A 16,522-nucleotide genomic window follows, 5' to 3' on the forward strand; every position below is an offset into this window, starting at 1 on the left:
TTCCAATAAATTAAGTTTATTTGTCAACAGTTGGTTTTACATTGTAGTTCACAGGAACCATGCAGTCAAGCTCTTTATGGCCAATACTAATAATAAAGATATTCCACATCACAGGTCACACACAGAGTTAAATAAACACAGACACCGAGCATTCTTCCCTCTGCGTTTTACACCTTCACATATTTACACAAGCTCGACTTGAACCTTGCTTTAAATCGATTCTCATTTTAGCTTTTGTTGCATGTTTTCATCACCTAACTGGGAAAGCTGTGGTCTGACTTAACAAAAAAGGTAGAAGTAGTAACAGTAGAGCAAGGCACACAATTATATTTTAAAGATCTCAAACCCTATTTTGTCCTACACTCACCTGTCTGAACACCAATCCCAAACCCAGCGTCAATGCTAATCCTCATTTCTAGAAAATGAAAAAGGATAACAATACATGGTACAGTAGTGGTGTACATACATACAGCAGTATTCATAATAACACACGTCCCCATCAACAGTCGTCAAACCTTAACGCCTACACAACAACTTTGGTTGTGTTGCATAGATAAAATATCACCTTGTGTGTAATATTTTTCGTTTTTGGACACGTGGTGCTTTAACCTGATGGCTGTGACTAATATTCCCACCAATTCAGAGCACAGCGATTTCTTACACCACCATAGCAGCAGGTACAACCATCACCAAATCTAAAATCAGGACCTCGACATGATGGTTGGTCACAAAAAGAAGCCGTTTCAAGGTGACGAAGGATGAACTGGTGAAGGTCTTCAGAGGATTCACCACAGCAGCATCACTTTGCCTCTCTTTGAATCACTTGGATGGGAAGTTGGATAATTTTACCACTAACCTGTGCCAACTGGACTGACAAAGCACATTTGCAGAAAAATGAGTTCTCTTCAAGCTTCTCCAAAAGGAGCATCAAAACTTCCTGTTTCCACGCAAAACTACGGGTACAATCAGGCAGCTCTCATCCACTTTTAAAGCTGGAGTTTACCACCAAAAAGTTGCACGTAAATGAATGACAAAATGGTAAAATCCAATGGGAGGAAAAACACACTACATTTGGAGGGGCAGCAAATTAAACCTGCCCTTCCCCTGATGAAACGGTCTTCAGAAGAGCCACCACGGTATCATCACCACCTCTTCGCTCAGGAAGAGACTTAGAGGTTATGTTCAGGTTGTTGTCATCAACAAAGTTAGACGATTCAGAGTTTACTACCAACACGCTGCACGTGGACGTTTGACAAAGCAACAACGTCGGGCTGTCAACACCATCCGGAGGGGCCTTGAGTCGGGGACGGCCTGACTGACGGGTTGTGAAAAATGCGACACAGCTTGTAGCTTCACGAGTTGTCAAGGTTTAAGAACCAGCGTCAGCCAGAAAGCAGTCAAATCCTCTACTCCAAAAAGCTTGACCTCCGAGCGGTGACGCGCTCAGCCAGCAGGTATTCAAACGCCGACTTTACTCCTGCTGCGTGCCTCGTAGATCATTTCTAACAACACGTTTTTGTGTCTGGATACGACAAAACAACTAACTGGTCCCCATTCGCTCCACTTGGCCCAATCAAATACTCAGCCAGTGAGTGAACACAGGTGTCAAAGCTCACAGCTTCCTCGACTGTGCAGTAATATTTTTACCCTTTCCATGTTAAAGTAGAGTAAAAGTATTAGTACAACACTTAAAGTCCATCACGGTCAAGTAACAAATAACAAACAAACAGATCCTCTAAAGTAAGCGACATAATATTACCCCTCCGTTGCCTGGATGATGACAATGCGTGTCGTGCCTTCTGCACATCGAGTTGTACCTTTGCTCCTGACCAATAAGAATTCACACAGAAATATCAGTCGATTATGTGTTTAAATAAACAACCGCTGCTGTTGTCCTTCCAGTGACGACAGTCTCCAGGTCTAATTCAACACAGCTGCATGACTAAATCACAGTGTGCCAGCGTGCGCTCAGCAGTGTGTGATGAGCACACATCCTCTGTATTACTGTTCAGTTGTGATATTTGAAGTTTTAGCTTCTATAAACACAGTGTGATGCAACTTACTGGCCTCTTTGTCTGTCGCACAAAGTTCCACAGGGCTGATAATACAAATGTGAGTCTTCTAATGCCGTCTTAACATTCAGAGCTTTCATTAACACTAACTCAGCTTCCACAATCTTTGGCATATCAATAAGACAATGCAGCTTCTTCCCATTCTTTAAGCATTTCTTCAAAGCAGCTTTAAGCAGCTTGGTTCTCAGATAATAGAGGCCCTGGGATCATGTGAAGCCAGTATTACAGTTTGTCTGCTGAGCTGCACAACACTGGTAATGCACAGGCTGCAGTGTGGTGCTGATACTACGGCTTTCTACCACACCCACAACTGTGAGAAGATGACATGAATACAGACTGTGAATACTGACATCATGTACAGACGCAACGTGTTGTTTTCAGGGAGTAACATGCTACTGGTGCTACAAACACTGCAGCGTATGGTTTGAACAGCGTGTATAGAAGATAACGGGGTGTTCACAACAAACCTGCGAAACCCGGCTGATCCCAGGTCAGTTCAGCGCCAGCTCCGACTCGGCCCACTGCATTGGTGCCGTTCAAAAGTTCAGGTGCTGCAGTCTGACCTCTGTGACCGTGATGCACCAAAACGTCATCAGAAAATTACGTTCATGTGAAGCTAGTCAAAGGACTGAGCTGCTTCTGGGCTGCCTTCACTCCAGAAGTATGGGATTTAAATGCTGTAAATTCACCTTCTCCAAAGACTCTGTATCCATCCTGAAACTGATGGATCACATCACAACTCATTGTCCCAGCTTGACAGTCACACTTCAGTGGATGTTGACTACATGATAGCTGTTTTCTTCTTCATTCTCAAATCTTCTCTGAGGACAGAAACATGACCCACACGAGATCCATCTCATGGAAGGAGGCTCGAGCTGCAGTCTGAGCCAGTGGCTCTACTGGTGAGCCGCCCTTCGCTCTCAACAACCTCGGCTGACCAGTTTGATGAGGCTCCCACAGAACACGTCTGCATGATGGACGTGTTGTAACATCTGACACTCGGGGCTCTGAATAAGAACAAAAAAACGTAGTTCGATGATGTAGTGAAGCAGCGTGGGATCAGCTAATGTTATAAAGTTTTATTCATGTTAAATGCTCTTCATCGCCCCCTTGAGGCCTGACGTCAGCTCCCTTCACCAGTGCATAAGCTCACACACGTGTGTTCAGCGTGTGTGAGCCGTCTGGGCGAGCGTTGCATACTTGTGTGGATGATGTTTCCGTCCTTAACTAATCATGTCAAAACTGTATTTTGATGTCAATTCTGCATATTTTCCACAGACTGAAGTCAGAAATTTGCACACCCAAACCCTCAAAGTCCTAAAGAAACTTGGTGGACACAAGTGAAGTTCATTTGCAAAAACAGATATAAGCAGTTTGACTGGTATTCTTTTGACTGCACAGTAAAAAAAACCCAAGAAAACAAACGAAAAAACAATTTATGAAAAGTGAAAAATTTGAGATATCTTATTGAAACACCCAGTTTGATTGATATTCCCTGGAGTGTACATTTGAAAAACAAGATTTAGGTGAATAAATCAAAATGGAGAGAGCTGTTTTTGCTAATGAACCCTTCAAGATCAACCCTGAAATCAGACTCATTATTATTTTGAAAATTACACTTTTATGGTGACCCTGAAACTACTGGATGAGTTTTCAGTCCAGTTTCTTAATGATTCGCTACAGCAGTGAGATTTGGGAGATCAAGATGGGGGGGGGGGGGGGGCTGAAGGACTCCAGGAGCCGAGAGGAGGCAGTCAGAAAGAGGAACCAAAGGAAAAAGGTGAGCTCAGGGAGGAAGAGGAGGAGGACGAGGAGGACGAGGAGGGGGAGGAGGAGGGGAGCGTTTCCTTACAGCTGGATCCTGGAGCTTCCTGCTCCCAACACAGGTAGTGTCTGTAAAGATGGAGAGAGAGAGCTGAGTCAACTTCTAATTTTACAGTTCTTCAAGTTGGAGCACTGCTATTAAAGGATCAGTTCACCCAAAAATGAAAATGAATTCTGGTTTTCCTTCTTGTCAACAAATCCTGTATTAATCCGCCGCTGAAAACAGTTCCCAACTAAGGCATTATTTGAAAACACAGAATTTAATGTTGGTTTTAACCTCATCCTGTTACAGTCACACATCATCTCCTGATCTGCACACTTAACTCTCAGTTTCCTCCTGTTGTTTTCTGTGAAACTTTCCAAACATGAGTCAGTGATGAATCCTGAACACACACACACACACGCACGCACACACAGACACACACGCACACACACACACACACACACAGACACACACACACATACACACACACAGACACAGACACATACACACAGACACACACATACACACACACAGACACACACACACACACACACACACACACACACACACACAGACACACACATACACACACACAGACACACACACACACACACACACACACACACACACACAGACACACACATACACACACACAGACACACACACACACACTCCTGTGTGTTTTGATGCTCACCCTCTGCTGTCTGGGTCACAGAGCACATCATGAGCCGAATTCACGATTGCTTTAATTGCACCTGTGTGTGTGTGAGTGTGTGTATGTGTGTATGTGTGTGCGTGTGTGAACAGGTGGGATAGACTGGGGCACGCCATGGGGGTCAGGACCAGCTGTACGCATCACCGCTATGTTGTGTGTGTCCTTTTGTTGTGAGTTTACATACGTTGTGTGTGTTGAGCTTGATTTTGCACTTTCATGAGTGTATTTCTTTGCTTGTAAGTGTGTATGCAGGTTTGTCCTCTGGTGTGTGTGTGTGTGAACAACATGTCTGTCTAACCTGCAGCTGTTGGGCTGTCAGAGTGTCTACCTGGACTCTCTTGCCCTGCCCTCAGGGGTGTGTGTGTGTGTATGTGTGTGTGTGTGTTTGGAGTATGGGGGCAATAGGTTTTGCTTAGCCCTGGAGGCACCCATAGGGCGGCCACATCACACACACACACACACACACACACACACACACACACACACACACACATACACACAGCTTGTGCAAGTGACAGCCTTTGTTCGTGTTCTGCAGCTTCCTGGTTTGATTTGAGTTTAAAAATAGAAAATATGATGAAAATCCAGCCGTTGTGCAGCCGATTGTTTGTAGCCACAACCAGATTTAATTCATGGAAAGATTTTTTTCTGTCTTTTCATTTGCAGTTTACAAATGATAGAAAAACATAAAACAAAAAAAACACAATCAGTGTCAAATCAGTGAGAATCTGTGTTTCTACTGTAATGATACTGATCGAATTATCTTGGGTGTCGATTCAAGACTCACATTAGACCAATCTGCCAAATTTCAGTAGGACAGAGTGAGGCTGCGTCACACAATGCAAACAAAACTCACCGTAACATCCGTGCAAACAACAGGTGAGCAGGGCTTCAACCCCGAGAACAAATGGGGGCAACGTCACATGTCACAAATAGAACCACTTTATATATTGATGGAGGACATGAGAGCAAAAGTGAAGTCCAAACATCTGGACGCCCCCTGGTGGTTGGCTGCAGTACAGCTCATAAACTCCTCCCCCTCCATCTTAGTAGATGGGACATGAGCCAAACTACAAAGTAAAATAAATTTTTCTTAAAGATGTTTCTGTCATTTCAGGTAGTTCTTATCACACTGATGTTTGTTTAATTGGTTATTTGCTATTATTAAAAGGGGCTGAAACATCATGATTTACAGTGAGCACTGCTCCTGATTGGCTCAGACTGGTGTTTGGATGGAAACGCGATACTGCGGCTCCCCCTCACAATCAATACTGCACAGACTCCGGCTCTAAATGACATCACCAGAACAAGATGGCAGCACTTGTATCAGGGATCTGCCTGCTAAAACACCACAGAACCGACTTCTTCTGTTTGTGTGTCGCCGTGTGTGTGTCGCCGTGTGTGTGTGTGTGTGTGAGAGAGAGAGTTAACTCACTCTGACTGGCCTCGAGGTGGGCGGTCTCACTGAGGCTTGGCTCCGGCCTGATGCTTTTCTGTTAGCACGATGGAAAGCTGACTGAGACCTCATCTGAAAGGGATTAAATAAAAGGAAGGAGTGAGAGAGAAATGAATGGAACAGAAATGTAAAGACAAAGAGAGCAGAGAAAGTCAGAAAAGCGTTGCAAAGGGAAAAGGGAGGAAAGACGGAGAGAAACAAGAAGACAACAGAGAAACTGTTTAGTCACATGAAGGCAAATACATGATTCAGCTGAGAATGAGAAAACAATGTTCTGCTTTATTCTTTCCCTTTCAACAGAGAGAGAGGTGGCGATGGATGGCGAGAGAGCAAGTAAAGGAGAGAGACAAACAAGAGAAGGGAGAGAAGAATAAATCAAAACGGCATTATCACGCTGAAACGTTGTTTGTCTTTGTTTTCTAATCGGCTTGTTCTTTCTTTGAGCCCAAACTGATGAAAAGTTGCAAATTAAAACAATGAGCATCAGGCCGAAAACAATTCTCTCCCCCACTCCACCCCACTCTCTTAATTGGTTCACAACTAATCGCTTTGTAAAGACTTGTGTAGCTATTATCCGTCCCCATACGTCTACCAGTGCTACCAATTCACACACACGCACACACACACACACACACACACACACACACATATGCATATGTAGTCACGCTTACATGCACACATACATGCCAGTGCGCCAGAACCACATTCAACACCCCTCATCCCCCATCCTTGCATTTTCTTTTGTTTGACGCCCTGATGAATTTATCAGATAATGAGGAAACTATCAGGACAGACGTTCTGCTGCAGTTTTGGACACAATATTGTCTAAACGTGGTGAGATTGATTATCCCCCCTAAACCTCTCGGTTCTCTGTGGTATCTCAACTAAAAGAAAAACAATACAAAATAAAATTTGAAAAAGTTAAAATGTTAAAAATATGCAAAGCTGGTTAATTAATGCCGAGATCCAGCAAAGAGCAGGCTGACAAATAGGCTAACCATATACAATGCTGCCGTAGTTTAACTGTCTTGGTGTTTTTATGTTAATTTGGTGTTTATTGCCTATTTTGTTATTATTGTCAAGAACCGAAACAACAAATCTGAGAGTGTACAGCTACTTTAGCAGGCCCTGCTGTGGTGTTTTTAATTTAAGGCTAACAAGGCTAACATGCTGATGTTTAGCAGCTACCGTGTGTAGCTACCCTGTTTACCCTGCTACTGTTTTATTCTGCTGTGCTTGTCCTCGCTAAAAACACGGCACTGGAAGCTAGGTGAAGCAGTGACTACAGAGAGAGCTATTTGGCAAGCTACTGTGGCAAGCTAATACGCTAACAAGGCAACATAAGATAGCCCAAAAGGCTTGTCAAGCTAGCTGGCTTACTACCAGCTGGAAAACTAGCTAGCTTGTTGACTAACTGCATTTGAAGAATTCAGTTTAAAGAGAAAAAAGTAAAAGCCTTTCTTATAACGAATTAACCATCACTGGAAATTAATGAATGTGACTTTGTTTTGTGGTGCAGTAAGAGTCTTACTTATTAAATTTTAAACAGGGTAAATCAATGCCCACCATGTGAAAACAACCACAGCCCACCCTGCACTACATCAGAAATGAAACTCAGCTGAGCTGTGATCCTCTTTAGTAAAATTTGATAAACAGAGCAGGTGGCAAGGTTGCAGAGATGGTAAAAAATGCCAAACTCATTTGCATGAGGATATAGAAAACTTAAAAAGAGCACAAACACGCTAATTCAGCGATGAAATGAATTGAATGATCACTGCGGGATGGTGGAAAGCTCTTAGCTGATGAATCCTAATGAAATCTGACTGATAGTAATTATGCTGATGTTGTTCTGTGGACCTTAACCTTTTAACTAAAAAACTGAGAAGTCTGCAAATCCCCCTTCCATTAACACCTGAGGGAGGAGACAGAAGGAAGAGGCAAAGGGGGAGGAAAAACAGAAGAGGAATGAGAGGAAGAAAGTGGAAAAGAGGAAAGGTACCTGCAAGAGGAGAGGAAGATGAGGAGAAGAACAAATAAAAAAGAGACTGGAAAGGAGAACGGAGGCTGAGCACAGAGGTGAGGAGAAGAAGAGGAAGACAAACAGAGGAAGGAGGGAGATGATAAAGACAGGAACAAGAATTAATAGGAAAAGAGGGGGTGAAAAGAGAGGGAAAGCAAGTTGTGAAAAAGAAGGAGAAGACAGACAAGAGGAGGAAAAACGGGACAGATGAGAAAGGTACACGACAGGGAGGGGGAGAGAGGAGGTGCTGGAGGTGCTGGAGATGAGGGGAATGAAGGCGGTGATGAGTAAAGGAGTAGAGGATGATGAGGATGAAAGGACTCAAAGAGAAAGGTGAGGATGAGGATGTAAGACAAGAAGAAAGACGAGGACGAGAGGAGTACGAGAGAGGAGGAGGGAGAGGAAGAGGAGGGGAGGTTACGCATATCAGCACCTCTCACGCCCATCCAGCCTTAGAAATGGAAATGAGAGGAACGCACACCGGCCTCATTACATTCATAGCCACTGAGGGGCTCGGACTAATACCTGGAGTAGGAAGGTGAAGTGCAGTATCAAGGCGCTGTATAATGTCCTCAGATAGCAGATCAGGCTAATACGTCAAACACTAACCTGCTTCTCTGCCGCAGTCTTTGCTTCCTGCTGTGAGCCGCTTCGCCCTCTCCTCCCCTTCTCCTCCTCCTTCACCTGCCGAGCATCCACCTCTCCTCGCATCTCCCTCTCCTCCCTATCTGCCTCTCTCATCGCCGAGCAGTTAATTTTGGGATTAATACGCGTGGCGGTGGTGGCTGGCTCTTTTGAGGGATTTGTAGCGGAGCTGCAGACACTTATCTTGGTCATTACGGCGCCCATATTGGATTCAAGCATTTCAGTATCTGCCAAACATTTGGCTGCGGAGGAGTCTATCGGGGCGACACGCGCCCGGGGATTAAGATAAGGAGGCCCCTCATTACGACTCCTCTCCTCCTGCAGCGAGCTGACACTCGCAGCGGCCGCGACTTCTCCTCCAGCGACATCACAGAGGAGGTACGGGTCCTCACCTCGCCTCTTTTCCTCAGCGCCAGAGGACACAAGGGGAGGAGAGGAAGGCTTGTCATCTTCTGGTTTTGAGCCAGGCCCCTGGAGAGAGGCGGAGATGCAGTTTGAGGGCGAGGAGGTGGAGAATGAGCTGTAACAAGGCTCCAGGAAAGAAGAGAAGGAGCTCTGTGTTTCCTCAGTGAGACCAGATCCTTGGAAATATAGCTGATCCTGGTTTCTATGCAACACAGACTCCCTTGAAGGAGACAGGCAGCTCGGACAATCGACTGGTTTGGAACTGGGCCCATCTTGAGACAAATATTGAAGACTATGGTTTGGTTTTGAGCCAGACAAGTAAGCTAGACTGTTGCTCAGTTCATAGCCAGTGTCCAGAGAGAACCTTCGTGGTTTCTTGGTGAGCACCATGCTGTAGCAGAGAGGAGGGCCCAGGTAAACCTCCTCTGTACACGCTTCAAACAGGGTCTCCTCATCCCTGATGTCTGGGCTCGGGGGCAGGGATACAGATGGGCTAGTCAGCCCTTCAGTGTGGCTAACATTTTCAGGACTGTTAGTTTGGCGATCAGCGGGCTTCAGATTGAGAGCACAGACGTTGTTCTTGGAGTGTTTGGAAGACAGAGTTGAGTTCCAGGGTGCTGTTTGCTGTTTGGTGCTCGTAAAGAGCTCAGGGCTCGGGCTGTGGAGGCCTTGTGTTGGCGTGACGTAAGTCGGGATGCTGTAGGGAACCGGAGTGGAGCTCTTCTCCTCGGAGCACTGGCTGACCTCGCCACAGTCGCTGTCATGGGAGGAGAGAGACAGGTAGGAGTAGAAGTCCCCTTTACGGAGGTGGAGAGGCCGGTGGGAGTGTTCAAGGACCTGAAGAGGAAGGAGAAAGTTTGAGAAGACATTTTAATTGGTTGTTGTTGTGAGTGGACAAAAACAAAATAGATGAAATCCACAAAAGGAACTCCATTCAGATTCAGAATTTTTTCCATAGACATTTTACGTGTGTTTGGGACTCTCTTTGATTGTTTTTATAGGTACATGTATATAGTAATATTTATGATTTAACAAACCTAACACAATCGTCAGCAATTCAAGAAACCATCAAGTGTTAGTTAGCAAATGCAAATGTTTCTGTGTTCATATTTTCCACTTTTACACAAGGCGAAAAGTTTTCTGCCTGATTTCTTTTTTCTTCTAAGACATAAAATGATGACAGAAAGCTGATTAGTTTTTAAATTACTGCACTTGGAAAAGATACTGAAAAAAAATAGTCATTACATCCTAAAAGTTATGATCTGTGATGCGATTTATTGAATTACTGCATCTCAGTGAACAAATTAACTAAGATAACTTAGAGTAATTTGTCCTCAAAATGTAAGGAACACAAGAGGTCAAACAGAAATCAAAAATCAATAATTTGATTAATTTATTATCAACATCTGCAGAGTCATATTGAACTGTTTTTAACTGCATTTTATTTTTGCTAACTTAGGTTGTTGCATTTGCAGTTAAACACTTTGCATGTGTTATATAGCAGGCTGCTGAACCACACTCTCTGTAGTTTTGAGGGGTTTTTCAGCAGTAATTCTGTACCTTGTCTCTGATCTGTGACAGCGATGCAGGACTTTGGTCTGGGATGGACCCCCTCTTGTCGCTCTGCTTCGGCTCCTCAGGCTGATTCTCTTTGCTCTTCAGTGCCAGTGAGGTCATGTCAATAATCTCCATGACAAAGTCGTGTACGTTCTCTTTTTTGCCCTCGTCTACACTGCACGGATGGAGGGGAGAGGGGGAGGGAAGGTGGTTACAGCAGGAGGTGTGAGAACTGGGCCTTCTTTTGGGAGGAAGGGACGAGTTTTTGTCTCTAACTTCCCTCTTTGTCTCCTCCGTCACAAAAGACGAGAATTTGAACTTTTCCTGAATGGTGATGGCCTTCCGTCCTCTGGCAGGAGGCCTGTTGTTTTGCAAGGCATCATGGGATCTGCAGTCCTCAACAGGCGAAAGGGAAGGAGGCGAGGCGAGGGAGGAGCTGTGACAGGGCAGCTCCCCTCTCAGCTGTCCTACTAAAGAGGAAGCACGTTTGGATAGGAAGGGGAGGAGCTCACAGGATGGAGATGAAGAAAGCTGCTTTGTTGAGTTTGATTCTGTTTTAACTATCAAGTCACTGACATCCTGAACTGACTCCCCTGTTTTGGCAAACACATAAGACTCCCTCAGTGCCTCTCCTTTCTTTGTGAATACGCTTGACTCCTCTCGGAGGAGTTCATCGTCCTCATCTTTGCCTTTCAAACAGCTCTGGTCCACATTTCCATTCTCCACGTCATCCACAAACTGGCTGATGTAGCTTCTTGTTGCATTCCTCCGGTTCTCCTCCTCTTCTTCCTGTTCTTTATGATCTGTCTTCGTTTTGTTGCTGCCGCTGTTAGTTTCTATTAATTTTGGGGCTGTACGGTTCAGAAAACAGTGCTGGTCGTTGTTCTGAGAGGAGGAGGTGATGGTGGAGGAGAGGTTGGCTCCACACTGCAGCTCGTCTAAGAGGCCAGCCTCTGTTTTAGAGGAGGTGCAAGATGAGGTTCGAGGAGACCGGATCCAAGTCTGAAGCTCCCTTTTCATGTACTCTAGTCCCAGGACGTAAGATCCCTCCATCTCCTCTTCATCATCGTCATCATCGTTCTCATTACCAGATGAGGCTCCGCTCAACCCCTCCTCCTCTTCATCCTCCCCGTCCCGAACACCAAGCTCCTCCTCGGTGAGTGTGAGGGTGGAGGAAGACAGAAGGTCACTGTCGTCCTCGTCTTCATCTGTACATGCGGACGTACAAGAGACGTTCACCACCAGGCTCAAACTCGCTGCGTCTGCTTCATCCGTGCCTTGTCCTCCTCGGTGGTTTCCATGGCAACGTTTCCTGTAAGAACTTGAGTTACCATTGGCTGCCACGGTGGGATCCGGGTAGAGGTGGCGTTGGTTTCTGAGCATAACGAAGTCTTCTGACCCCAACGATGAGTCCTCTGTGCTACTCAGCTCCGTCAGCGATGCTGCTGCTGAGCTCTCGTTGATCAGGGATGGTGGTCCTTTCCTCGAAGGGTCTGAAATCCCGGAAAGAGGGGCATGTCGACCACCAAGTGAGGGTGAGGCTGAGAGCCTGCTCCGCTGTGGGGAGCTGCTCCGAAGCGTCATGTCAGACACACTGCGGGTCATTTTTGCCGCCAGAGGACTCTGTATATTCTCCAGGCGTTTCAGGAGATCAAGAGTTCTTCGGCTCAGCTCCCCAGAGGATGGATCTCCTGGCACATGTTCATCCTTTTTCCGTTTCCCTGGTTCACCTGCATTCACCTCTCCGCTCTGCCCCAGGTCCAGCTCCCCCAGACTGGCCAGACTGCCTCCGGCATCCTCTTCAGTGCTACGGCACGGGGCCAGACAGCTCTCCAGAGAGGCGCTACGATGCAGCAGGTCTTTGGAGGGGAATAACTCCACACCCAGAGCCAGAAGAGACTCCAGAGAGGAGCCTTGAGATAATTCTGCACTTGATGCCTGGCGGCTGAGAGCAGGGGGCGTTTCCAAACCTTTAAAGTGGTCAAGTTTGAACTGTGTGATGTCACTGCGGGACATAAAAGGCTTGGAGGAGTCTACACTGAGCCCTCCCACCTCATAGTCAGAGTCAGAGTCAGCGGGAGTCAGGATCCCACGGCCATTGATTAGGATCTCAACTGCTTCACCTCCTCCCCTCCGGTGCCTCCTCCTTTTCTCCTCTGCTCTGTTTTCTCTGCTTTCACATATGATTTTATCTCTCTTCCATCCTTCCTCCTTCATGTTGTCATCGTTCTTGGTTCTTCTTTGGTCGCACCTGGTTGCATTGTCTTTGCACAGGGCCAAATGTTCATATTCAGCTTCACCTTTCCTCTGCTCATTTTCCCCGTCCTCTTCTCCCTGATCCTCTTCCTCTCCCTGGATTTCAGAGTTTGTTGTTGTTGTCTCCATGTCTCCTGTATCGCTAACAATGCCGCTCTCGCTCTCTGACCGTCGACTGCTCACCGACTGGCCACTTCCTCTGCCACCCTCCCTCTCACTGTCCCCATCACGGTATCCGATGATTCTATCTCTTCCTTGGCTGTCTGACATCAAACCTCCCAGGAGGTCCGGTAGGGACTCGATGGAAGAGAACGAAGAGTCTTTACTCAGGCTCTTCAGCAGGACATGCTGTTTCCGTTTTCCTGATTTGGTTTTGTGAAGTGAGGAGGAAGTATGAGGAAACTGAGGCTGTCTGTACAATTCCACAGTATGGAGGCTGTACACCTGGTAGATGTTATTGTTGTTTGGAAGAAAATTTTGGGGCATCACACTGGGCTGAACCTGTGATGTAGATCCATCCCTCACACTGGACATCATCTCTGGACACTGACAGGCTGGTACAGCAGTTTGAATCCTGTCAGGTTGACTCCCATTGGACAGAATGCTGTCAGGAAGCAGATTTGACTTTGTGGGGAGATTGTGCGTGAGATCGGGTTCTGGTACTTCTCGTGAGTCTGGTTCTGTGATTGTCATATCTGTCTCATCCCATTCCCAGGAGTCATCTGGAGGCAGTGCCACTGGACCAGTTGGGACTGGGCTGATCTGGTGGAGGTCCACGAGACCTGGTTCCAGAAAATTCCCAGGAACCTGCAGACAAAAGAATAGAAAGGAGAAATAAATGTTTGAAATTGTTCAACAAGAATAACGATGAGCCCCACCAGCTCAGCTGCTAAAGCACCATGAACACACAACGTCTGAGGGTTTAATCCGACTGTGTCAAACATCTTGCTCTGTTCCTTGTCTGCTTTGTAAAATGGCAAAAAGAATAATCGTGTAAAGACAAAAATCAAGTGTGATCAGACTTAACTGGGTCACTACTACTCTGAGAACAAACACATGAAATTTAACCTGAAATTACACAGATCAGCCACAACATTAAGTGAATAGCATTAATCATCTGTTTACATGTGTTGGTTCTGTCAGTCATGTGACATCTCCCTCCCCATGCTTGAGCATGTTCAAGTGTTCATTTTTTCTGATCAGTTTGGTTTTGATCAGTTATTTGATGCTATAAAAAGGCGCTGAAATGCCATGACTGACAGCTGAGGGCTTCTCCTGATTGGCTCAGAGGGGTGTATGGGCGGAAACTGCAGCTCCACCTCCCAATCACGACAGCCCAGATTCTGGACCACGATGGTGGCGCTCGCATCAGGGATATTTTAGCTTCACTTTAGTACAGTGGGAGGAAGTGAGGACACATCGGCCATCTTTATTCACAGTCTGTGGTGCAGACCACGTTTAAAGACTTCACCCACAACTACGCTCTTTAAATTGCATGTTTGTGGGTGTTTACTTCTTAATCCACTGCTGAAAACTGCATCTCAACAAGTCATTCAGACAAATATTGAGTTCTAAATCAATGAGATCCAAAAACTCCTTGAAGCAAGTGTCACTTCCCTGATGCTGGTGGAGCAATCTGTCTAATTATGTCTTGTTTCATGTTACTGACACTAATTTTTAGGAGATTTCTGGAACAGAAAGCTGAATTTAAGGCCTGTTCAGATGGAAGTGCTGTTAAAGGACGGTTCCCTGTTATCACTTAAAGTGGGCAAAATGTTTTATTTTGTGTGATCAAACAGTGTGGGAGTACAGGCTGTGTTTTTTCTCATGCTGCGTATCTTGTTTTGGCACCAAACGCTTTAAAAAGACGTGCGTGCTGACAACCCCGTGTCCTTCCTGAGAGCGCCGTCCTGACTCAGACCTCCGTTTGAAAGAGACACACTGACACCCGACTCTGACAAAACACGTCGTGTGATCATTTAAAAAGAGTAAAAATCAGCCCACCCCAGAGCAATTGCTCATAAATCTCAACACAAATTATTCCGCTCTGGAACAAAGCGATGAATTATTCAAAAACGACTTCTGAGAGAAAGAGCACGAATCTGAAAACCCCAAAGTAAATACGTAATCAAAAGCCTTCAGAAAGCTTGGCTGTCTAAAAATATGCTTAGACACAGGAATTCTTCCCTTCCACAGACATAATTATACAAATTGCTCCGCGTCTCGTTAACAAGAGAGGGGGGTAATTCGTATTAGCCATTCATAGCCTATTAATCTAATAAACTAGTTGGCTCTGTGTGTGTGTGTGTGTGTGTGTGGGTGTGTGGATATGGGTCGGTGTAATGAATTTCTATTAGATTTGTGTTTATTCCCCTTGTGCTGATAAGGGAGATGGGGGTAATGACTGAACTGGGTTTTGCCACTGCAGACGCATTCAAAAACACATTCAGTGCTGAGGGGAGAGGCTATCAATCAGCCTAATCCAATCAAATCGAGTATTTGATGACCCGCGACAACCTTGTATATAATTTATATCTGTAATTTATCTCATTTCTAGAATTCTGCAATAGCTTATAGCTGAACTGTGGGTATTTTTACGACCACAGACAGAGGAGGGAGGTGACCTCTGCTGTTAGGCGGCCACAGTGGTTTCAAAAAATACAAAAATAACTCTTTAAGTGTTGTTGGTTAGCTGCCAAAGAGGCAGAGCTGACAAATCTACCAGTCAGTGGTGCTTATTTCCAGCCCAGACTCCAGCGACATGTCAGGGTGCTCCTCTGTAAACTGTTGGTCCAGATGTTTGGAGAGTTTGTGCAGGATTTAGGGGCCTCGTAGGGTTTAAATGCAGTCACACCAAATTTACAGCATGCTGCACATAAAAACAAGTAGATTCATGCGATTTCAGGAATATCTGTGCACTGACAGAGAATTCCTGGTTAAAAGCAGTCGGCGGTTGTTGTAATGGTGACTGCACAGAACAAACCACATACTGATGATTCATTTGGTCTGTGGGGGACGAAAGATCACGCAGCCATTAGAATCAACAGAATTCATCCCCCGGGATAACAAGCTGTGGATTCAGTCACTTCACGTCACTCTGCCTGGTGATGAGCTGATTTATGTGGGGAAAAGGTTTAAAATAAACCATTCTTACTATGACTACACTTACAGTCTGCTCTGCCTCACTGTTTCCTGCTGGTGACAGTGTTTGTGTGCTTGTGTGCATGCGGCGGGCGGGGAGGGGGAACCTGTGCAGTGTTTTTTAGGGGTGAAAACGGAAAACTTTTTCCCATTAGCTCTGGTTTGACTGCTCCCATTTGTTAGCATAGCATCTGCTGGAAGGCCCAAGGAGAGTGGAGCTATCTTGCAGCGTCTGGGTGATTATTCATGTGCCTGCGCTCCTCCAGGAGCTCCTGCTGCTGCTCGAGTCTCTGCTGGCTCTCTGCTGTACCAGTTGTCAAAGTGCTGAGGGAGCCCGGCGTCACCGTTCTGATTCAAAATGAATAGAACTGCACAGATAAATCACCTCTCCACGCAGAGTGGAGGAGCAGACAGGCTGCTTTGAATGTAATTGCAAACGGTGAATGAA

The 16,522-nt window shown here is 45.7% G+C and overlaps 1 protein-coding gene across 3 annotated transcripts in view; it reads right to left on the reverse strand.

The window, feature by feature from the left end:
* The window catches only part of akap6 (A kinase (PRKA) anchor protein 6), a 139,970-nt gene continuing 123,448 nt past the window's right edge, over positions 1-16,522 (reverse strand). For all 3 annotated transcript variants that reach the window (XM_046412890.1, XM_046412891.1, XM_046412892.1), the window contains 4 exons: positions 10,681-13,740; positions 8,680-9,957; positions 6,030-6,122; positions 1-3,965 (listed from right to left, as the gene is read on the reverse strand). In XM_046412890.1, coding sequence (XP_046268846.1) covers positions 3,921-3,965; positions 6,030-6,122; positions 8,680-9,957; positions 10,681-13,740 — 4,476 coding nt within the window. In that variant the 3' untranslated portion in view covers positions 1-3,920. The remainder of the gene's footprint in view (positions 3,966-6,029; positions 6,123-8,679; positions 9,958-10,680; positions 13,741-16,522) is intronic.

Source organism: Scatophagus argus, chromosome 15 (assembly GCF_020382885.2).
Source record: "Scatophagus argus isolate fScaArg1 chromosome 15, fScaArg1.pri, whole genome shotgun sequence".
Taxonomy (NCBI): Eukaryota; Metazoa; Chordata; class Actinopteri; family Scatophagidae; genus Scatophagus; species Scatophagus argus.